At 44.9% G+C, this 25,273-nt stretch overlaps 1 protein-coding gene across 2 annotated transcripts in view; it reads left to right on the top strand.

Annotated features, from left to right (window-relative positions):
• The window catches only part of LOC110490621 (potassium voltage-gated channel subfamily C member 2-like), an 83,846-nt gene extending 62,394 nt beyond the window's left edge, over positions 1-21,452 (top strand). Inside the window, exons 2-5 of one of the 2 annotated variants that reach the window (XM_036945113.1) lie at positions 9,310-10,249; positions 11,244-11,420; positions 18,891-18,981; positions 19,901-21,452. In XM_036945113.1, coding sequence (XP_036801008.1) covers positions 9,310-10,249; positions 11,244-11,420; positions 18,891-18,949 — 1,176 coding nt within the window. In that variant the 3' untranslated portion in view covers positions 18,950-18,981; positions 19,901-21,452. Of the gene's footprint in view, positions 1-9,309; positions 10,250-11,243; positions 11,421-15,487; positions 16,971-18,890; positions 18,982-19,900 lie in introns of those variants that run through there. The other variant, XM_036945112.1, reaches the window with a different exon arrangement.
• The last annotated feature ends 3,821 nt before the right edge of the window (positions 21,453-25,273 follow it).

The raw sequence follows: 25,273 nt of genomic DNA, 5'->3' as shown, positions 1-25,273 counted from the left end.
TAAGGTAACTGAGCTAAATGACTACCGCCCCGTAGCACTCACTTCCGTCATCATGAAGTGCTTTGAGAGACTAGTCAAGGACCATATCACCTCCACCCTACCTGACACCCTAGACCCACTCCAATTTGCTTACCGCCCCAATAGGTCCACAGACGACGCAATTGCAACCACACTGCACACTGCCCTAACCCATCTGGACAAGAGGAATACCTATGTAAGAATGCTGTTCATCAACTACAGCTCAGCATTTAACACCATAGTACCCTCCAAACTCGTCATTAAGCTCGAGGCCCTGGGTCTCGACCCTGCCCTGTGCAACTGGGTACTGGACTTCCTGACGGTCCGCCCCCAGGTGGTGAGGGTAGGTAACAACATCTCCACCCTGCTGATCCTCAACACAGGGGCCCCACAAGGGTGCGTTCACAGCCCTCTCCTGTACTCCCTGTTCACCCATGACTGCGTAGCCATGCACGCCTCAAACACAGTCATCAAGTTTGCAGACGACACTACAGTGATTACCAACAATGACGAGGCGGCCTACAGGGAGGAGGTGAGAGGGAGGACCCCCCTATCCACATCGATGGGACAGTAGTGGAGAAGGTGGGAAGTTTTTAAGTTCCTCTGCTTACACGTCACGGACAAACTGAAATGGTCCACCCACACAGACAGTGTGGTGAAGAAGGTGCAGCAGCACCTCTACAACCTCAGGAGGCTGAAGAAATTCAGCTTGTCACCAAAAACACTCACAAACTTTTACAGCTGCACAATCGAGAGCATCCTGTTGGGCTGTATCACCGCCTGGTACGGCAACTGCTCTGCCCATAACCGTAAGGCTCTCCAGAGGGTAGTGAGGTCTGCACAACGCATCACCGGGGGCAAACTATCTGCCCTCCAGAACTTCTGCCTGTTCACCCCGCTATCATCCAGAAGGCGAGGTCAGTACAGGTGCATCAAAGCTGGGACAGAGAGACTGAAAAACAGCTTCTATCTCAAGGCCATCAGACTGTTAAACAGCCATCACTAACATTGAGGGGCTGCTGCCAACATACTGACTAAACTCTAGCCACTTTAATAATGGAAAAATGTATGTAATAAATGTATCACTAGCCACTTTAAACAATGCCACTTTATATAATGTTTACATTCTTACATTACTCATCTCATATGTATATTCGGTACTCTATACATAAAATCAAATCAAATGTATTTATATAGCTCTTCTTACATCAGCTGATATCTCAAAGTGCTGTACAGAAACCCAGCCTAAAAACCCAAACAGCAAGCAATGCAGGTGTAGAAGCACGGTGGCTAGGAAAAACTCCCTAGAAAGGCCAAAACCTAGGAAGAAACCTAGAGAAGAACCAGGCTATGAGGGGTGGCCAGTCCTCTTCCGACTGTGCTGGGTGGAGATTATAACAGAACATGGCCAAGATGTTTAAATGTTCATAAAAGACCAGCATGGTCAAATAATAATAATCACAGTAGTTGTCGAGGGTGCAACAAGTCAGCACCCCAGGAGTAAATGTCAGTTGGCTTTTCATAGCCAATCATTAAGAGTATCTCTACCACTCCTGCTCTAGAGAGTTGAAAACAGCAGGTCTGGGACAGGTACCACGTTCGGTGAACAGGTCAGGGTTCCATAGCCGCAGGCAGTTAAGTTGAAACTGGAGTAGCAGCACGGCCAGGTGGACTGGGGACAGCAAGGAGTCATCATGCCAGGTAGTCCTGAGGCATGGACCTAGGGCTCAGGTCCTCCGAGAGAAAGAAAGAAAGAAAGAAAGAAAGAAAGAAAGAAAGAAAGAAAGAAAGAAAGAAAGAAAGAAAGAAAGAAAGAAAGAAAGAATTAGAGAGAGCATACTTAAATTCACACAGGACACCGGATAAGACAGGAGAAGTACTCCAGATATAACAGACTGACCCTAGCTCCCCGACACATAATCTACTGCAGCATAAATACTGGAGGCTGAGACAGGAGGGGTCAGGAGACACTGTGGGCCCATGCAATGATACCTCCGGACAGGGCCAAACAGGAAGGATATAACCCCACCCACTTTGCCAAAGCACAGCCCCCACACCACTAGAGGGATATCTTCAACCACCAACTTACCATCCTGAGACAAGGCTGAGTATAGCCCACAAAGATCTCCACCACGGCACAACCCAAGGTGGGGCGCCAACCCAGACAGGAAGATCATGTCAGTGACTCAACCCACTCAAGTGACGCACCCCTCGGCATGGAAGAGCACCAGTAAGCCAGTGACTCAGCCCCTGTATTAGGCTTAGAGGCAGAGAATTCCAGTGGAGAGAGGAGAACCGGCCAGGCAGAGACAGCAAGGGAGGTTCGTTGCTCCAGAGCCTTTCCGTTCACCTTCACACTCCTGGGCCAGTCTACACTCAATCATATGACCTACTGAAGAGATGAGTCTTCAGTAAAGACTTAAAGGTTGAGACCGAGTCTGCGTCTCTCACATGGGTAGGCAGACCATTCCATAAAAATGGAGCTCTATAGGAGAAAGCCCTGCCTCCAGCTGTTTGCTTAGAAATTCTAGGGACAATTAGGAGGCCTGCGTCTTGTGACCGTAGCGTACGTGTAGGTATGTACGGCAGGACCAAATCGGAAGATAGGTAAGAGCAAGCCCATGTAATGCTTTGTAGGTTAGCAGTAAAACCTTGAAATCAGCCCTTGCCTTAACAAGAAGCCAGTGTAGGGAGGCTAGCACTGGAGTAATATGATCAAATTGTTTGGTTCTAGTCAGGATTCTAGCAGCCGTATTTAGCACTAACTGAAGTTTATTTAGTGCTTTTCCGGGTAGCCGGAAAGTAGATTATTGCAGTAGTCTAACCTAGAAGTGACAAAAGCATGGATACATTTTTATGCATCATTTTTGCACGGAAAGTTTCTGATTTTTGCAATTGTTACGTAGATGGAAAAAAGCTGTCCTTGGAAATGGTCTTGATATGTTCTTCAAAAGAGAGATCAGGGTCCAGAGTAACGCCGAGGTCCTTCACAGTTTTATTTGAGACGACTGTACAACCATCAAGATGAATTGTCAGATTCAACAGAAGATCTCTTTGTTTCTTGGGACCTAGAACAAGCATTTCTGTTTTGTCCGAGTCTAAAAGTAGAAAGTTTGCAGCCATCCACTTCCTTATGTCTGAAACACAGGCTTCTAGCGAGGGCAGTTTTGGGGCTTCACCATGTTTCATTGAAATGTACAGCTCTGTGTCATCCGCATAGCAGTGAAAGTTAACATTATGTTTTCGAATGACATCCCCAAGAGGTAAAATATATAGTGAAAACAATAGTGGTCCTAAAACGGAACCTTGAAGAACACTGACATTAGGGTGCCATTTGGGGTGCAGCTTGGCTCTCCTCTCAGCTCTCTAGTCAAAGGGGTTAAACTAATCTGTGGGGCAGTGGTCTGATGAAACTGTGTCGTATGGCCCCTTTCCTCACAAGTCTCTGCTGTGATCTGAAAACATGCGTAGGTCCAAGAGGCGGCGGACGCGACAGATGCACACGGGCAAAGTGCAGTGATTCATCTTGTCAAGAGGGCTTGTCTTACCCCGTCTTCTCTGCCAGGGCATGAGATTGCTTCCCGTCAAGTGTTTGGGTTGGCTGATGGAGCCCTCTGATTAGATCAAGCCACTATGGAGGCCTTAAGAGGGATGGAACTTGTTTCAGTGCGGGGAGCATTGGGCCAAACACTCAGCCAGGAGGGACGGCGTCAAACCTCCACGCACCACAAAGTAGGATTTATATGGTGGTGTGCTTTCCACGTGCTAATGCTCCCTAAACTAATTTGGCCTACTAAGTGTGTTTAGAGTGTTTACATCAGATGGAATGGAAGCAGCATTTCTTTTTTTGCATTTTGATGCCTGTCATACATAACGTGTGTGTGTGTGTGTGTGTGTGTGTGTGTGTGTGTGTGTGTGTGTGTGTGTGTGTGTGTGTGTGTGTGTGTGTGTGTGTGTGAGAGAGAGAGAGGATGTGTGTATGCGTGCGTGTTTCTGTGAGAGAGAGAGGATGTGTGTATGCGTGCGTGTGTCTCTCTCTCTCTCTGTGTGTGTGTGTGTGTGTGTGTGTGTGTGTGAGAGAGAGGATGTGTGTATGCTTGCGTGTGTGTCTGTATGCAAGAGAGTGTATGTGTGCATTATGTATGTCCTCCCATGTGTGTGTTCTGTGTGTCTACGGCAGCCCCTCTGTTATGACATGATTCAGTTGTTATATGACATGATTCAGTTGTTATATGACATGATTCAGTTGTTATATGACATGATTCAGTTGTTATATGACATGATTCATGTGTGTATTCTGTGTGTCAACGGCAGCCCCTCTCTGTTACATGACATGATTCAGTTGTTATATGACATGATTCAGTTGTTACATGACATTATTTAGTTGTTACATGACATGATTCAGAGGTTTATATGACATGATTCAGTTGTTACATGACATGATTCAGTTGTTACAGGTCATCAGGGGGCAGACGGGTATGTATTAATCAACAGAAGCTGGGAAGACTATATAATATGCCCCATCTCTGGGAATGATGTGTGTGTGCGTATTCGAGACAATTACACCACAGCGTGAAATGACAGTTGCCATTATTCTTCACAGCATCATGGGAAGGAAGGAAGCATCATGGGAAGGAAGGAAAGAAGCATAATGGGAAGGAAAGAAGTATCATGGGAAGGAAGGAAGCATCATGGGAAAGAAGGAAAGAAGAATCATGGGAAGGAAGGAAAGAAGCATAATGGGAGGGAAAGAAGTATCATGGGAAGGAAAGAAGAATCATGGGAAGGAAGGAAAGAAGAATCATGGGAAAGAAGGAAAGAAGAATCATGGGAAGGAAGGAAAGAAGAATCATGGGAAGGAAGGAAAGAATAATCATGGGAAGGAAGGAAAGAAGAATCATGGGAAGGAAGGAAGCATCATGGGAAGGAAGGAAGCATCATGGGAAGGACGGAAGCATCATGGGAAGGACGGAAGCATCATGGGAAGGAAGGAAGCATCATGGGAAGGACGGAAACATCATGGGAAGGAAGGAAGCATCATGGGAAGGACGGAAGCATCATGGGAAGGAAGGAAGCATCATGGGAAGGAAGGAAAGAAGCATCATGGGTATGAAAGAAGGGGGCCTCATGGGTAGAAAGGAAAGAAGCATCATGGGAAGGAAAGAAGCATCATGGGTATGAAAGAAGGGAGCCTCATGGGTAGGAAGGAAGCATCATGGCCGCCAGTCTTCTTGTTTTGTGTTCATGAGAATGGCAGAAGAAAGAGAAATAGTTTTATAACTCATACAATAACTTATACTATTTCTCAAGATACATTAGATATTTATTAGTAAGGTTGTTACTTTAAAATATTCCCCATTTTGAGGACCAGTGTACACACTTAACCCGGCTGTTGTTGATACCACCGCACAGTTTTTCTGGTCAAAGTGCTGTTTTTGTGCCTAAGTTGCACAAGATTGTGGTTAGGGGGAAGCGCGTTATGAATCTGTCTTCGGTGCTCATTATTATGTTGAAATAGATGCAGTAGAAAAACGTGAAGGCTTTTGTGAAACTCTGGAAAGTAAAGATGTTGTCTGGAACAGATGGCACTGCGGCACATTGTAAATCACTAAACATCTGAGCTTCTGTCCATTGTATGGCTCCCGTGCCTCCTACTTCAAAATGGTAAATGTGCTTCACGATTTCATGTTCTGTTCTGTTGCGGCCTTGACTATTCACTTGGCTCGCTCTAGAGATCCATTATTAAATAGCTAGTACCTCGGTTCTGTAACAACGAATGCTTGTTAACTTTGCAAAGTGTAACGGTTCTCTTGTTGTGAAGTAGAAGCGGACCAAAAAGCAGCGTGGTGGTTGTTCATTGTATTTTAATGAAGACACTATACATGAACAAACTAACGAAAACAAGAAACGTGAGAACTCAAAACAGCCCTATCTGGTGCAAACACAAAGACAGGAACAATCACCCACAAACACACAGTGAAACCCAGGCTACCTAAGTATGATTCTCAATCAGAGACAACTAATGACACCTGCCTCTGATTGAGAACCATACTAGGCCGAAAACATAGAACTGCCCCAAAACATAGAAAAACAAACATAGACTGCCCACCCAACTCACGCCCTGACCATACTAAATAAATACAAAACAAAGGAAATAGAGGTCAGAACGTGACACAAAGTAAATTCAGGGGTTTTCATTTATAGTTTCTCTCAGTTGCCTGATGCCTGCTGCCTTTTTAGAACTTGTCCTCCTGGTGAAAAAAATACAGAAAGTTTATGAATAAAGTCACGTTCTGGAATAGACATAAATAATACATGTGAAAGGCTGCATGCAACCAGTGCCAGGATGAATGCACAGATACACTTCATGAGTGCAGAATGACGTTCTGAGACCGCATGAGTCATAGGCTGCGTTCCAAATGGGACACTATTCCCTAGATAGTGCTCTACCAGAAACGTATACAATTCAAAACAAGGGAGGGTGTGAAACCACTTCCTCTGAGCTCTAGGAGAGATGGAGGGAGAGCGATGGAGGGAGGAGAGGAGCAAATTGTGCACCTCTCTGGACCCAGCTCCATTTGCACATAGAAACACAAATGCATACGCCCGCGCACACAGTCTACACATCTGGGTCAAACAGACTGAAGTTTGTCTGCCAAGGAAATCCGTTTCTGAGTACAACAGGTCTGGCTGCAGTGGACATTCTGAAGTAAATTGTTTTGTGTAGCGACCATGCTGTTGACATTCATACATACAGTGGCTACTTTTAAAGGGCAAAGCTGAAAGCCTTCCACTGAAGAATACACTAATTCATTGAATGTTTCACGGTAGTCATAAAAACATGAATAGGGATGCATGTAAACCAGAAAGGTCACAATCTCTGCCACTGAGGCTGTACAACATAGTCCCAATGAAATCAATCCCCTTGGCATCTCCCACTTCCTCTGGCTTGTCCATAAAGACAACGTTTTGGTCAGTAAACTAGACCCAGGGTGTCACTTGTGCTCCCTCTCCAGCCTCTAGGTCACCAGGCTGCTCGTTATGGCGCACACCTGTCACCATCGTTACGCGCACCTGCGCGTCATCAGACTCACCTGGACTCCATCACTTCCCTGATTACCTTTTCTATATATGTCACTCCCTTTGGTTCCTTTCCCAGGCATCATTGTTTCTGTTTCAGTTTGATGTCTGTGTTCTGTTAGTGGTTCTTGTTTTGTATTATGGTCCGTTTATTTTATTAAAACACTCACTCCCTGAACTTGCTTTCCAACTCTCAGCGCATACATACATACATACAGCGGTTAATGAATAGGACCAATGAGGGCTATTTAGTCATCCCTGTCTCTGCTTGACTTTGCCGTGGGGGCACTGTGCAGACCCTGAGATATGTTTTGTGAGTGACAGAGATTTCAGCTAGTGAAGACTGAAAGAGGTATAGGCAGTGGACAGAGAGACTGATTAAAGAATCTTCACTGTGTCTCACCAACAGCTGATGTTTAATTAAAAGGTGACTCATTCCTAGGAATATATATCCTATGTTTCTGTCACTGTCTCTCTCTCTCTCTGCATCGATATTGTAACGGCTCTCGTCGAAAGGAGTGGACCAGAGTGCAGCGTGGAAAGTGTTCATGATTTTTATTTTCAAAAAACACTCAAACAAAATAACAAAAGTGAAAACGAAAGCGCACAGTTCTGCCAGGTACAGACACTAAACAGAAAACAAGAACCCACAAAACCCAAAAGGAAAATAACAACTTATACGCGATCCCCAATCAGAGACAACGATAGACAGCGGCCTCTGATTGGGAACCAGACTCGGCCAAAAACAAAGAAATAGAAAACATAGACTTTCCCACCCGAGTCACACCCTGACCTAACCGAACATAGCGAATAAAAAGGATCTCTAAGGTCAGGGCGTGACAGATATTTGGGTTAAAATCACACAATTGCTTTATTATTTAGGGTTTTTTCTAGACTAATATAAGGTTGACATTCACCACATGTAAAAAATAATGTTTTTTTGTTGTCTATTATATTATAAAATAATATACTTCAAGGATTTCCTCTTTAGCTACATTCAACTGAAATATTTGTTATTGACTAACCTATGAGCTGAATTCCATTGTGCCACTCTGCTCATCTAAAGCAATGTGTACAGACTAGTTTTCCAGAGACAATCTGACCTGACCTGAAGAGGTAGTCTGAGTCCATTACACAGAGGATGTGGGCTTGTGCTGTGTAGAACGACAATTCTATACCGCTTTCTACTCAGTCATTGGGGATGGATTGTAAATCTGTAATGTGGAGGACAAGGGCTGCGTTTCCATACTAATTGGTGTCTTGTGACCCAAAGATCTGATGTGATTGGTCAAAAGACCAAATAGTGGAGAGGAAAAAAATCTGAATTGTGCTGCCTGTTTAAACGCAGACAATGAGATCCATCAATCAAGTATTTGTTTTTGTATATGGCTTTTTATAAATATATTTGTTACAATCTGTGACTCACGTGCTGAACAAAAACCCAGCCTGATCGTTTCTCTGTTTGAGCTCTTACCTACTCCATACGGTCATGCAAGCCAAACATGGAATGACAGGGTGGAAAGGAGTGGCATGATGGCAGAAACAGACTGGTACCCACTACCAGGCTACCGAATGGACTGGACAGATCTTTCCTCATCCACTCAACAGGATGACACCTCATTCACTCCAACACACTTTATAACAGTGACTGAACGTTTTATAAGACTTAAATACTGTAAGCCCTTCTGCATCAATGAACCTTCACCGATAGGTTTGAGGGAATGAGTGGGCCAGTCAGCAGGTTTAACTGCATTAAGACTGCCGGGCCACAGCCCAGTGAGCCACTGGCTGGGTTTATTGCTAGTAATAATAGATTGTTCTCTCTCTCTCTCTCTGGAGTGTATTGTATTCGATGAAGGTGATGTTAATTAACGTTGCTATGGTTCTCCCTCCCTCCCTCCCTCCCTCCCTCCCTCTCTCTCTCTCTCTCTCTCTCTCGCTTTCTTTTTCTATTTCTTTCTTTCTTTTTTCTCTCTCTCTTTCTCTCTCTCTTTCTCTCTCTTTCTTTCTCTCTCTCTTTCTCTCTCTTTCTTTCTCTGTGTGATGAGTGAATACATTAATTAGTAAATAGAAGGTTATCCAGATTGCATATATTGTGCTTTATGAGCTGCAATGACACAACAGAGTTTGACATTCAAAAGTCTCTCTAATTCCCTCTCTCTCTAATCCCCCCCCCCCCTCTCTCCCCTTATCTCATCTCCTCTTCTCCAGTTTGTGGCCTTTGCCTCCTTGTTCTTCATCCTGGTCTCGATTACCACCTTCTGCCTGGAGACCCATGAGGCATTCAACACCATCACCATCATCAACAAGTCTGAGGCGGTGCTCAACGGCAGCCTGCCGGACCTGGGTCCTGATTACATTATCGAGACGGACCCAGCTCTCACCTACGTAGAGGGTGTCTGCGTTCTTTGGTTCACCCTGGAGTTCATGGTGCGTGTCATCTTCAGCCCAGACAAGCTGGAGTTTGTCAAGAGCCTGCTCAACATAATCGACTTTGTGGCTATCCTGCCTTTCTACCTGGAGGTAGGCTTAAGCGGACTGTCATCTAAAGCAGCTAAGGACGTCTTGGGCTTCCTCAGAGTGGTAAGGTTTGTCAGGATCCTGCGTATCTTCAAGCTGACGCGACACTTCGTGGGGCTGCGGGTGCTGGGTCACACCTTGAAGGCTAGCACCAACGAGTTCCTCCTCCTCATCATCTTCCTCGCCCTAGGTGTGCTTATCTTCGCCACCGCAATCTACTACGCCGAGCGCATCGGCGCCAACCCCAACGACCCCACGGCTGGCGAACACACCATGTTCAAGAACATCCCCATCGGCTTCTGGTGGGCCGTGGTCACCATGACCACTCTGGGTTATGGTGACATGTACCCGCAGACGTGGTCGGGCATGCTGGTGGGCGCGCTGTGCGCCCTGGCGGGCGTGCTGACGATAGCCATGCCTGTGCCCGTCATCGTCAACAACTTTGGAATGTACTACTCGCTGGCCATGGCCAAGCAGAAGCTTCCCAAGAAGAGGAAGAGGCACATCCCCCAGGTCGCACTGGGGGGATCCCCAACCTGCCTCAAAGTAGACCTCAACACCACCTGCAACAGCCCCCAGGGGGACCTCTGCAACATGCAGGGGAGCAGGGTGCTGGAGCGCAACCAATCAGGTGAGACCATTGTAACTTAAGGTGGAATTTGTCAGTGGGTTAGGGGTTATTCATGTATAGACAGAAGGGGGGGGGGGTTTCATTCAGGTGGAAAACAGTGGTCTTTTAACATGTTTAAACATGGTTTTCCTCTTGAGAGACTCTAGCACCACTGATGTCCTTAGAATGTTTTGCACTTCTGTTGCCACGGAGATAAGAGAATGACGCAAAAGGAATTGATGGGTCGGAGATGAGACTGATTGCTGTGAAATATTTCTTCACTAATAAGATTTTGGACGAAAACAGAAAAAGCCTTTGACTCTTAAGGTTTTAAAGTAGGGATTGTTCATTTGTGACTTGACTGTAGGTGGCCGTTTTTCCCCTGCAGGCGTTCATCTGTAAATCACTCTGACACATGTGATATTGATGGAAATGAGTGTTGACCCTTGTCTCCTTAGTGTCTTTGAACTATAATCCAGAAATCCCTCAGGCTATGCACATGCTCTGGTTTCTTTGCAATATGTTGCTTTATTAGATGTGAAATATTAATATTTAATAAGTTCAGAACTAGACATGCTTTAATAAATGTATTCAAACACAGATTCAATCTGTTGAGAAGCCAGCATGATTTTCTTTTTTTTTGCTGTGTGCAATCAAATGGTATGCTGAATTCAAAGTGGAATTGTTTTAATAGATGAATCCTAACTAAGCCTTTTCATTATAAGATGTGATAAATGCTAAATTTCAGCCTGTTTTGTTTTGACATTGGCAAGCTCTTTTATAGGCAGACACTAGGTGCGTTGACACCATCGATCGTGGTCCTGTCTATTTCACCTTTGACCCTTGTCCCCTAGCGCGCCTGGTCCTCGTGGCATTTGGCAAGCACTCTTGATGTGGGAGGCTGTTTGATGTGTCCTGATTCGATCCCTTGACCTGCCTTTTCTCGCCCCCTCTTCCGCCCTACCACCCTTAACCCCTCCTCCTGCCCCTCCTCCTCTCTCCCTGCGGTCACCAGTGCTGTCAGGGGACGGCAGTGGAGGCAGTGATCTCACCATGTCCCCCAGCACAGAGGAGAGGGTCCCCATGCGCAGGTCCAGCACCCCAGAGCAGGAGCGGAGGAGTGGGGGGACGTGCTTCCTGCTGGCTGCCAGTGACTACACCTGCCCTGCCGACGGTGGGGTCAGGAAGACAGGTACTGCACCCCCCCCTCTGGATCAGGATCTTTATGCATGTGCATCAGCACTCGTCATCATGGATGTGTCTATTTTCATGGCTTTTGTTTGGTTTTGAAAGGCATGGCAAATGTCAATGTCATGTTCTTCCCTGACATTTATCCATGATCCATTATTCATTGTTACATCATTATTGGGAATTCATAAATCATCATTCATTAACGGTGATTCATAACTAAATTGTTTAGGCGTTTCTGTCATTGCTTCATTTGTGATATTGGTCACTAAAATACCGCCACCAAACCTAATCCACTAGTCTAGCTTGTGTGATAAGGGAGATCTACTGCTACATTCAGTTGACACTACTCACCCCTTGGGATATGGACAACGATCAGATGATCCACGAAAAGTCTCCTTCCTGTATCTGCCCACATGTTGAATTCCTCCCAGGAAAAGGGAGGAAGACGGAGCCCTCGTCTGCTAATGTAATCCAGCCTGAGGCTATAGGGGGATGTTGCAGTGGCGCAGTCCTGTAGTGTGTCTATGGAAAGGTCATGTTGTGTGGTGACCCAGTCTTCCCACCACTGTGCCCTAAAGGTCATCTGGAAGGTAGTATCCATCTGCAGCACCAGACAGAGCAGACAAAGTGTGCGACAAGCCTTCTATCTTTGAAAGGCATGCTAAATGCCGTCACTAAAATGTAGGCTAAAGAACACAACACAGAACAATACTAAACACTTGACAAATAGAAACAATAGAAATAGAATGTACAGGTGATGCCTGTGTTGAGTTAGAATGACCTGCTGTTTGTACAGGTGCCTGTGTTGAGTTAGAATGACCTGCTGTTTGTACAGGTGCCTGTGTTGAGTTAGAATGACCTTCTGTTTGTACAGGTGCCTGTGTTGAGTTAGAATGACCTGCTGTTTGTACAGGTGCCTGTGTTGAGTTAGAATGACCTGCTGTTTGTACAGGTGCCTGTGTTGAGTTAGAATGACCTTCTGTTTGTACAGGTGCCTGTGTTGAGTTAGAATGACCTGCTGTTTGTACAGGTGCCTGTGTTGAGTTAGAATGACCTGCTGTTTGTACAGGTGCCTGTGTTGAGTTAGAATGACCTTCTGTTTGTACAGGTGCCTGTGTTGAGTTAGAATGACCTGCTGTTTGTACAGGTGCCTGTGTTGAGTTAGAATGACCTGCTGTTTGTACAGGTGCCTGTGTTGAGTTAGAATGACCTGCTGTTTGTACAGGTGCCTGTGTTGAGTTAGAATGACCTGCTGTTTGTACAGGTGCCTGTGTTGAGTTAGAATGACCTGCTGTTTGTACAGGTGCCTGTGTTGAGTTAGAATGACCTGCTGTTTGTACAGGTGCCTGTGTTGAGTTAGAATGACCTTCTGTTTGTGCAGGTGCCTGTGTTGAGTTAGAATGACCTGCTGTTTGTACAGGTGCCTGTGTTGAGTTAGAATGACCTGCTGTTTGTACAGGTGCCTGTGTTGAGTTAGAATGACCTGCTGTTTGTACAGGTGCCTGTGTTGAGTTAGAAGTCATTACCATACTGTATAGTGTCTTCAAAATAACATTTTTGTTGGAGTGAGAAATTACATTTCGGGCCTAATGAACGTTTAGGCCTAAATCGTGCTTCACTGTCTTAATTCCCAAGCTTTATCTCTGTCATCTTGAGCAGTTAATGCTGTGTTAATCTATTCTACACTGTAATATGGAACTCCGTTACGCTTTTGCTAATTGCCTCTTATCAGAAGTGAACTGCCTCTCCAGAAGGCAATCTAAATCTCATGCTTACACTGGGTCTGCTGTATGGCCTGGCAATCAACCCACTCCTCTGTGTGTAATTGGAGAAGGACATGGTTATAACTGTCATTTGGGGTTAATGTTAATTATAGCATTATTACTATAGGATACTTTTAACTGTTGCAGGAGTCTTTTCTTATTATGATACGTTCTATGGTTTACATTGTTATGGTTGATTCATTGATTTGATATTGACTTAGAGCAGCTCTGATGTCTGCACAGTTAGTGCTCCTGTTTAACTCAACCATCCATTACATGGAGACACACACAAAGCCAGTCAGTAAATCTCTCTGGGGTACCAACTCATAAACCTCACAGCCCCCCACGTGTTGACCAGGACAGTGCTGTGCCCTGCTCAGCCCACCTGGGTCTTGAGGCAATCTGCCAGGCATGAGACAACCCTGGGCCTCCCACCACCTGGACCCATGCCCACCACAGGGCGACTCTGCTTCATCATGGGCTATGGAACAGTTGGGTGCCACAAGGCGAGCGTCCAGCTGTGCCCTCGTCTCAGCCTCCTCAGCCGGCGGTGGCGGTCGCAGCAGTGCAGCGGTTAATGCATAAAACATGAGGTCCTTTCTAGTCCCCGGCACTACCTGTCGGCACAAGCTGAAGCTGCCCTTTGTTCTGGCAGCTCGGCTGGTTCTGAAGCGGACTCATTTGCGCGCCGTCCCTTTTGAGTAAACGCTGAAACAAATGGATCCATCTACAGTATGGTAATGATGCTGCAATCCCATTAGCTTGTCTTTCTTCCTCTCCTTCTGTCTTTGTGCCAGCTGATTGGCCAGCTCTGTTAATGGTCTGGCTGGTTTGTCGTTTGTTTGTTTCTCACTGGCGTCTGGACATTTAAAAAGGACTGCTGATAGAAATGAATGTACATTTAGTTGGTGTGCACCACCTGCTGATCAGGCCATTTAAGGATAGTGTGATATTTCCCTGATTACTGTCTATCATCACAGTCATTATTACAGGCTCATCAGTTCTCTTTCCCATTATCATCACCGTCATTTCCACAATCATCATACTCCTCATCATCTTGCTTTACATTTAAACGCAGTTATTTTACATTTAAACACAGTTATTTTACATTTAAACACAGTTATTTTACATTTAAACAAAGTTATTTTACATTTAAACACAGTTATTTTACATTTAAACACAGTTATTTTACATTTAAGCACAGTTATTTTACATTTAAACACAGTTATTTTACATTTAAACACAGTTATTTTACATTTAAACACAGTTATTTTACATTTAAACGCAGTTATTTTACATTTAAACACAGTTATTTTACATTTAAACACAGTTATTTTACATTTAAACACAGTTATTTTACATTTAAGCACAGTTATTTTACATTTAAACACAGTTATTTTACATTTAAACACAGTTATTTTACATTTAAACACAGTTATTTTACATTTAAACACAGTTATTTTACATTTAAACGCAGTTATTTTACATTTAAACACAGTTATTTTACATTTAAACACAGTTATTTTACATTTAAACACAGTTATTTTACATTTAAGCACAGTTATTTTACATTTAAACACAGTTATTTTACATTTAAACACAGTTATTTTACATTTAAGCACAGTTATTTTACATTTAAACACAGTTATTTTACATTTAAACACCGTTATTTTACATTTAAGCACAGTTATTTTACATTTAAACACAGTTATTTTACATTTAAACACAGTTATTTTACATTTAAACACAGTTATTTTACATTTAAACACAGTTATTTTACATTTAAACACAGTTATTTTACATTTAAACACAGTTCTTTTACATTTAAGCACAGTTATTTTACATTTGCACGCCCTGTGTTTTTGATGCTGGCTTTATTTCAGCACAAATGCTAGAGCTCCTGAATGAAAAGCAGTTTTCAGCCTGATATATATATATATATATATATTTAATTAGCAATTTAAATATGAACACATCTGTATGAGATTATTGCTTGAATAAATTGTGTGTGACAAAACATAGTAATGATGCCATTATATGAGACATTCATATTGGCATAACTTCAAGAGCAGTAATTAAAGCAAAGTTCTGTCAACATGTTCAATTAAATGGACGTTTGCCGTCTGACATGTGTCATGAGAAACTACATATGTGCATGAATCACCGTATGTATGTACTGCTGCTCTGTCTCACTCCCGTCTCCTGTCTTGTTTCATTCACGTGGCTGGCTTGGACTTGGAATACTTGACCGCGTGCCTGTGTGTGTTCATGTCCCGTTCCTGCTCCCTCGCCCACTCATCCGAAGGCTGTGAGAAATCCCCAAGCTTAAGCAACGCCCTGAGGCTGTCTCCAGTGACCTCACCCTACGGTTCACCGTGCCCCCTGAGGCGTTCCCGCTCCCCAATACCATCCGTCCTGTGAGGCCCGGCCCAGAGCGAGGCTTGCCTTCCGTCTGAGCACACTCCCCTCCCCCACCCCCAAAACACCCGACAGAAGCCAGCTTCATAGGCGTTAGCTCTCTGTAGCATCCTGGAATCATATAATATACTTTGTGAATGTTGTTAGCTACTTTAGAGACTAACCTTAGTGGTTTCGACCACAGACTAACCCTGCTCTTCTCCTCTTCCATACAAACGTTGCTTTGAACTGTAGATGTGGTGACCACCCCTGAAGTAGCTTAGCTGTGCATCACTTTGTATTCCCATTACTTCAGTTTTGTTGTACTTTAATAATGGCAATAAAAGGACTCTTGAATGGTGGCTCTAAAAGTAGCAGCCACAACATTTAGTAAATACGTATTCATAATCAGGGAGATTTACATGTTGCTATATTTAGATACTTAGAACATACGTGCTTCCATAAAAAATAAGAAAAATGTCACTTTATTTTGTGGGGGGGGAACTTGTCATGGACTATGTCTTGATTCACACGCTCTCACCTGCCACCCTCTAGCTCTCACCTGCCACCCTCTAGCTCTCACCTGTCACTCTCTAGCTCTCACCTGCCACCCTCTAGCTCTCACCTGCCACCCTCTAGCTCTCACCTGCCACCCTCTCGCTCTCACCTGCCACCCTCTAGCTCTCACCTGCCACCCTCTAGCTCTCACCTGCCACCCTCTAGCTCTCACCTGCCACCCTCTAGCTCTCACCTGTCACCCTCTCGCTCTCACCTGTCACTCTCTAGCTCTCACCTGCCACCCTCTAGCTCTCACCTGCCACCCTCTAGCTCTCACCTGCCACCCTCTAGCTCTCACCTGCCACCCTCTAGCTCTCACCTGCCACCCTCTAGCTCTCACCTGTCACCCTCTCGCTCTCACCTGTCACTCTCTAGCTCTCACCTGCAACCCTCTCGCTCTCACCTGCCACCCTCTAGCTCTCACCTGTCACTCTCTAGCTCTCACCTGTCACCCTCTAGCTCTCACCTGTCACCCTCTCGCTCTCACCTGCCACCCTCTAGCTCTCACCTGTCACCCTCTCGCTCTCACCTGCCACCCTCTAGCTCTCACCTGTCACCCTCTCGCTCTCACCTGCCACCCTCTCGCTCTCACCTGCCACCCTCTAGCTCTCACCTGCCACCCTCTCGCTCTCACCTGTCACCCTCTCGCTCTCACCTGCCACCCTCTAGCTCTCACCTGTCACTCTCTAGCTCTCACCTGTCACCCTCTCGCTCTCACCTGCCACCCTCTAGCTCTCACCTGCCACCCTCTCGCTCTCACCTGTCACCCTCTCGCTCTCACCTGCCACCCTCTAGCTCTCACCTGTCACCCTCTAGCTCTCACCTGTCACTCTCTAGCTCTCACCTGTCACTCTCTAGCTCTCACCTGCCACCCTCTCGCTCTCACCTGTCACCCTCTAGCTCTCACCTGTCACTCTCTAGCTCTCACCTGCCACCCTCTAGCTCTCACCTGCCACCCTCTCGCTCTCACCTGTCACCCTCTCGCTCTCACCTGCCACCCTCTAGCTCTCACCTGTCACCCTCTCGCTCTCACCTGTCACTCTCTCGCTCTCACCTGCCACCCTCTCGCTCTCACCTGCCACCCTGTCACTCTCACCTGTCACTCTCTCGCTCTCACCTGCCACCCTCTAGCTCTCACCTGCCACACTGTCGCTCTCACCTGTCACCCTCTCGCTCTCACCTGCCACCCTGTCACTCTCACCTGCCACCCTGTCCCTCTGACCTGCCACCCTGTCCCTCTGACCTGCCACCCTGTCACTCTCAGCTGCCACCCTGTCACTCTCACCTGCCACCCTGTCCCTCTGACCTGCCACCCTGTCACTCTCACCTGCCACCCTGTCACTCTGACCTGCCACCCTGTCACTTTCCCCTGTCACTCTGACCTGCCACCCTGTCCCTCTGACCTGCCACCCTGTCACTCTCACCTTCCACCCTGTCACTCTCACCTGTCACTCTGACCTGCCACCCTGTCACTCTCACCTGCCACCCTGTCACTCTCACCTGCCACCCTGTCACTCTCACCTGCCACCCTGTCCCTCTGACCTGCCACCCTGTCACTCTCACCTGCCACCCTGTCACTTTCCCCTGCCACCCTGTCACTCTCACCTGCCACCCTGTCACTCTCACCTGCCACCCTGTCCCTCTCAACTGCCACCCTGTCCCTCTCACCTGCCACCCTGTCACTTTCCCATGCCACCCTGTCACTCTCACCTGCCACCCTGTCACTCTCACCTGCCACCCTGTGACTCTCACCTGCCACCCTGTCCCTCTGACCTGCCACCCTGTCACTCTCACCTGCCACCCTGTTGCTCTCACCTGCCACCCTGTCACTTTCCCCTGTCACTCTGACCTGCCACCCTGTCACTCTCACCTGCCACCCTGTCACTCTCACCTGCCACCCTGTCACTCTCACCTGCCACTCTGTCACTTTCCCCTGTCACTCTCACCTGCCACCCTGTCACTCTCACCTGCCACCCTGTCCCTCTGATCTGCCACCCTGTCACTCTCACCTGCCACCCTGTCACTTTCCCCTGCCACCCTGTCACTCTCACCTGCCACCCTGTCACTCTGACCTGCCACCCTGTCACTCTCACCTGCCACCCTGTCACTCTCACCTGCCACCCTGTCACTCTCACCTGCCACTCTGTCACTTTCCCCTGTCACTCTCACCTGCCACCCTGTCACTCTCACCTGCCACCCTGTCCCTCTGATCTGCCACCCTGTCACTCTCACCTGCCACCCTGTCACTTTCCCCTGCCACCCTGTCACTCTCACCTGCCACCCTGTCACTCTCACCTGCCACCCTGTGACTCTCACCTGCCACCCTGTCCCTCTGACCTGCCACCCTGTCCCTCTCACCTGCCACCCTGTCGCTCTCACCTGCCACCCTGTTGCTCTCACCTGCCTCTGGCTGGCCCGGTCATGCTGTTTGCATGGATCATCCTGTGTAATCATCTGCCAGCGGTGTGGTGAGAAAGAGAGAAGGAGAGATAAAAACTAAAGGGAAGACAGGTTAGAAACGGTGGGCCTGGGCCGTGGGACTTGTGCATGGGACTTGTGTGTCTGCATCGTGCCATTGGCCTCCACCTGGGGGACTGAACACACAACATAAAATGCACAACAGTGTTTTTCTGTTTTCTCTGCATGTGGGCTATGCTGGTTTGCTACTGTTTCATATGTTTTACTGTGATCTTATTTAACTGTCAATCGCTGTGTTGCCAAGCTGAAGTGTCTCTGATATTGTTTACTCACAGATAACTGCAAAGAGATTGTCTTTACTGGTTTCACGCAAGCAGAGAGCAGCATTCTTTAATTGCTGGGGGAAGGCACATCCCTGGTGGAAAGGTAACATTGTCATTCTGAATGGCATGTGAACTGCCTGCTGAACACTGTGCTGCTGATCCCTGGTGGTCACCTCTGGCTAATGGCCTTTTGTTTTAGTGTGTGTGCAGAAGGGGGTAATTCAACAATTGTAGTCACGGAAATGACATCGGCACCCCCTCTGCATCATGACTCATGGCTTTATACACACATGCGTGCATGTGCACTCATATACACACACAAACATTTGACAGGCGTGTGCACACACACACACCACATTAGACACACACACACACACACACACATTAGACACACACACACACACACACATTAGACACACACACACACACACACACATTTCTGTATATTCTTTAAAAGACAGCAGGAATGACTTTGATGGTCCTATCAAACAGAGCTTTTGTTTTATTAATAGCAATGTAATTCATTATTGATGAGAGAATTTACTACTCACATAAATTGTTGCCGATGCTAACAGGTGTGTCGCACGACAGAGGACATTACCATTCAGCAATGTGCCTCACCCAATCCTTTGTCTATACTAGTAGCAGGAAGGTTGCTAAGCAACTGGCACATAGTCAGACGCATCTCACAGTTGCTGAACACACAAACTGTCTCCTAATTCAAACGAAAAGCTCACGACCAGCGCTTTCCATATTTCTATATTAAAATAATTATTGAATCACCCCCTCCTCCCATTGCAATACTGTTCATTGATTGAGTGTTTACGATCATGACTTCATAGAATGCCATCGATTTGTATATATTCATCATTACATATAAACTGTAAATGAGAAGCAAATATCTGAACACAAAAATAGCATGAATCTGCATGTGGTTATTCGTATAATGACTATAGATTATTATCATTAGAGAGACGCATTTCTGATATTTAGAGATGTGACCTGCTTTACATTCTGTTTAGCTGTTTACGTGTCCTATTGGAATGACAGCAGTCCTCAGCCAATCAGTGGACTAACAAGACCTATTGGTGTGTGGATCCTGTTGGATCACACAGCGTCACTCAAGGACGTGAACCAACCAGAACACTCACATCGGTGAAGGATTGTTGACTGACAAGCGTCAGGTCCAATGACGCTGCCTGGGAAAACAGGAACTGTCCAAGACTGAGGTCAATTGGAATTCTGGGAATAGATGGGACAGGGGAAGTTGTCTTTTTCCCAGATTCTCAATGTCATGGATATTGAGTGAAGCATAAAACTGTCACAAGAAGAAGAAAAAGGACCCTTCTTGGAAGACGAGGCCAGCTACTTTATCTAGATATTGTGTTTGTAAATAATAACATGATACAGCACATGGGTCAAGGAGCTCCTTTCTCTCTCATCTGTCCTCTGGATTGCGAGCCAGGTACAAGGTCCTGCTTAGACCTCCAGATGAATCAGTCTCCGTGGTTTCCCTCCTCGTAATCAGTGTTATTATGATGCATCAGGCACTACGTGTTCTGAAAATGGACTGTATTAATATGTGAATTCTGCTTCATATACAGTGAAGAGAGAATAACGTGGGATAAGTTGAATAAATGTGACATAGGGTTTCATCAATGCTTTTGTTTCCCTTAGACGTTTTGGTGGATTCCATGACATTGCTGTGGTGTGCGTTTACATGCGTGTGTTTTCAACTCCAGGGTAACATCTAGACAACATGCAGTTGTAAAGCAGAAAAATGAAAACCTATAAGAGACCCATTTCACTCTTCCAGCTAGTTTGAACACATAACAAGGAAGCTTAAAGTACCCTGTAGAGATGTGTTATCCTGGACACCATACCCCAACAATCAGATACAATTTGCAATAATGACACCCAAACAAAAGACACCGATTTGCACTGTGAATTTAGCTACCTGCCACAAGAAATGATACACTGGTCTAGTACAGCCTATATAACAGGACAATGCTAAAGCACCCCTCCATTGACTTGATAGTGAGGGTTGATTTTGACCATCAGTAATTGGGGGATTGGAATACTGTGACCTGCACAGTGAGGACCCCCCCCCCCCCCCCCCCCCCCCACACACACACACACACACAACTCTCTGTGTAGTGCAATGCTGCTTAACTCTGAAATGTCATGGGACACCAATCAGTATCTATTCTTCTATGACAAAAGTGATTTAAATGTGTTTATTTTTTGTAATCCAGAACATGTAATTATGTGTCTCTTGTGGAGTGCTTGGTTTGCTTGTGAAAGTCAACATATCCCAACACTGTTTCTCTCCATTACGTCCACAACTGTCACTTGGGCTTGATCCAGCTTCATGTTCTGTATCTTTTAATGTGAGGACAATTCTAGTTCGAAGTCTGTATCTGTGGAGCATTTGTTGGCATTCTGAAGTGCATGCTATAAAAAAAGACAACATGTCAAATTGTAAAACAGGATGACAACATATATCACGTTCCAAGCGATGTGTAAAATGAAATGCCATGTGAGAAAATCACATAAACATATTTAACTTTTAAACCATTGTTGTTTCTTTACTTCACACAAATGCAGGAGAAGTACTGTCTTTGATAGGGGAACGGCTATAGCACAACGCTGATCCAACTAAGGTCCATCCTTTTTCATAAGACTCACACAGGTAATTGCATTGTAATTGTCTTTGTTCAAGCTACACCATTTTACGCTGTTGACAAATTGAAGAAGGATCCATTTTCATTCAGATATCTAGCATCACCCTGTACTCCTACGGCTTATCGTCAACGATAATGATAGCAGTCGTTGTGATAATGATATGCCTTTTGCCAGTTCTCTCTCCTGTGCTGCCTCTAATTCTCCAGCTGGCGTCGCGCGGCAATCAGCCCCTACGTGCCGGTAACTCAGAGACATCCCAACTATCTTTACACCCATCACCATGGAAACAGCAAACGTGTGTCGTGGAGATGTAAACAGCTGGGGATAGGAGTGTGTTTTACAGGGGAAGAAACTCCACACACCCCGGGCTGTACCCAACTCCCTTAAGAGCGAGCGCGAGACATCCTTAGACAGCCAGGGGGAAAAACCAACAGTAATTTTCTAAATACCAAAATAGTGACTATGAATATAGCATCAGAGCACTGTTCCTTGGCCGTGAGAAACATCACAGACAAGTGTCTGTGAACTAGGCCCTATTGCAACCTACAGTGAAAGACTTGTACTAAAAGTCTCTGTGAACTGGGCACTACTGCAACCTACAGTGAAAGACTTGTACTGAAAGTCTCTGTGAAATGGGTACTACTGCACCCTACAGTGAAAGACTTGTACTGAAAGTCTCTGTGAACTGGGCACTACTGCAACCTACAGTGAAAGACTTGTACTAAAAGTCTCTGTGAACTGGGTACTACTGCAACCTACAGTGAAAGACTTGTACTGAAAGTCTCTGTGAAATGGGTACTACTGCAACCTACAGTGAAAGACTTGTACTAAAAGTCTCTGTGAACTGGGTACTACTGCAACCTACAGTGAAAGACTTGTACTAAAAGTCTCTGTGAACTGGGTACTACTGCAACCTACAGTGAAAGACTTGTACTAAAAGTCTCTGTGAACTGGGTACTACTGCAACCTACAGTGAAAGACTTGTACTAAAAGTCTCTGTGAACTGGGTACTACTGCAACCTACAGTGAAAGACTTGTACTAAAAGTCTCTGTGAACTGGGCACTACTGCAACCTACAGTGAAAGACTTGTACTGAAAGTCTCTGTGAACTGGGTACTACTGCAACCTACAGTGAAAGACTTTGATCGTCTGCAGGTTTGATGGTAAAAACAAACAACGACAAAAAGAGAAAGACAGAGAAGGATGTGTCGGTGGCAGACGGTAAGTGCTGGTTGAGTGGTATACTGTGTGTCTTAGTAACTCTGTGGAGTAGTTGTGCCAGGTTCTCGGGGACTGGGACGAGGGCGGGGACAGGGGTCAATGAGCTCTCAACCCATTATGATTAACCTGTCAGAATCAGTTAGAATCCAACCTTCATTGACTTCATATTTATATCTGATGAATGTAAACAAGTTTAGATCATCGAACCAAAGCTCTCAACGTCAGAGTGGTGCTTTAATCCTAATAATCACAGTGTAATGACTGTGGTATGAGAGAGGTGTAGTTGAGTAGGGAGCAAAGTGAATCAGGGAATAGAGTGGGTCTCATTTTCAGCCATTGTTTCAGGTTCTGTACTCAGAAAGCCACAGAAAATGCTCTCAATTACAGTTACTGACACAGAGGCCTCTGTCGACAACCACAGGGGCTTGCTGTAGTGGTGTGTGCTGAGTGCTGGATGCACTACAGCAGTAATGATAGCGTTATAGCTCTCCCAAACAGCAATGAGATGAGTGTTGCTATAATGGCCCTCCAGTTAAAATATGATTCATCGCCTGATAACAGTTACATCAGCCTGGTCATTTCAGCGAGTCGGAAAAAACACTGCTATAGTTGTATAGTGTGTAAGTGTAGTGTTGATAGGGTTAAACACTGCTATAGTTGTATAATGTGTATGTGTAGTGTTGATAGGGTTAAACACTGCTATAGTTGTATAATGTGTATGTGTAGTGTTGATAGGGTTAAACACTGCTATAGTTGTATAATGTGTAAGTGTAGTGTTGATAGGGTTAAACACTGCTATAGTTGTATAGTGTGTAAGTGTAGTGTTGATAGGGTTAAACACTGCTATAGTTGTATAGTGTGTAAGTGTAGTGTTGATAGGGTTAAACACTGCTATAGTTGTATAGTGTGTAAGTGTAGTGTTGATAGGGTTAAACACTGCTATAGTTGTATAATGTGTAAGTGTAGTGTTGATAGTGTTAAACACTGCTATAGTTGTATAATGTGTATGTGTGGTGTTGATAGTGTTAAACACTGCTATAGTTGTATAGTGTGTAAGTGTAGTGTTGATAGGGTTAAACACTGCTATAGTTGTATAATGTGTAAGTGTAGTGTTGATAGGGTTAAACACTGCTATAGTTGTATAATGTGTATGTGTGGTGTTGATAGGGTTAAACACTGTTATAGTTGTATAATGTGTATGTGTAGTGTTGATAGTGTTAAACACTGCTATAGTTGTATAGTGTGTAAGTGTGGTGTTGATAGGGTTAAACACTGCTATAGTTGTATAATGTGTATGTGTAGTGTTGATAGGGCTAAACACTGCTATAGTTGTATAATGTGTATGTGTGGTGTTGATAGGGTTAAACACTGCTATAGTTGTATAATGTGTATGTGTGGTGTTGATAGGGTTAAACACTGCTATAGTTGTATAGTGTGTAAGTGTAGTGTTGATAGGGTTAAACACTGCTATAGTTGTATAATGTGTATGTGTGGTGTTGATAGGGTTAAACACTGCTATAGTTGTATAATGTGTATGTGTAGTGTTGATAGGGTTAAACACTGCTATAGTTGTATAATGTGTAAGTGTAGTGTTGATAGGGTTAAACACTGCTATAGTTGTATAATGTGTATGTGTGGTGTTGATAGTGTTAAACACTGCTATAGTTGTATAGTGTGTAAGTGTAGTGTTGATAGTGTTAAACACTGCTATAGTTGTATAGTGTGTATGTGTGGTGTTGATAGTGTTAAACACTGCTATAGTTGTATAATGTGTATGTGTGGTGTTGATAGTGTTAAACACTGCTATAGTTGTATAGTGTGTAAGTGTAGTGTTGATAGGGTTAAACACTGCTATAGTTTTATAATGTGTAAGTGTAGTGTTGATAGGGCTAAACACTGCTATAGTTGTATAGTGTGTAAGTGTAGTGTTGATAGGGTTAAACACTGCTATAGTTGTATAATGTGTAAGTGTAGTGTTGATAGGGTTAAACACTGCTATAGTTGTATAGTGTGTAAGTGTAGTGTTGATAGGGTTAAACACTGCTATAGTTGTATAGTGTGTAAGTGTGGTGTTGATAGGGTTAAACACTGCTATAGTTGTATAATGTGTATGTGTGGTGTTGATAGGGTTAAACACTGCTATAGTTGTATAATGTGTATGTGTAGTGTTGATAGGGTTAAACACTGCTATAGTTGTATAGTGTGTAAGTGTAGTGTTGATAGGGTTAAACACTGCTATAGTTGTATAATGTGTATGTGTGGTGTTGATAGGGTTAAACACTGCTATAGTTGTATAGTGTGTAAGTGGAGTGTTGATAGTGTTAAACACTGCTATAGTTGTATAGTGTGTATGTGTGGTGTTGATAGTGTTAAACACTGCTATAGTTGTATAGTGTGTAAGTGTAGTGTTGATAGGGTTAAACACTGCTATAGTTGTATAATGTGTATGTGTAGTGTTGATAGGGTTAAACACTGCTATAGTTGTATAA

This window comes from Oncorhynchus mykiss, chromosome 15 (assembly GCF_013265735.2).
Source record: "Oncorhynchus mykiss isolate Arlee chromosome 15, USDA_OmykA_1.1, whole genome shotgun sequence".
Classification (NCBI taxonomy): Eukaryota; Metazoa; Chordata; class Actinopteri; order Salmoniformes; family Salmonidae; genus Oncorhynchus; species Oncorhynchus mykiss.
The sequence above is the reverse complement of the archived record's forward strand: the minus strand, read 5'-3'. Positions and strand labels throughout refer to the sequence as shown.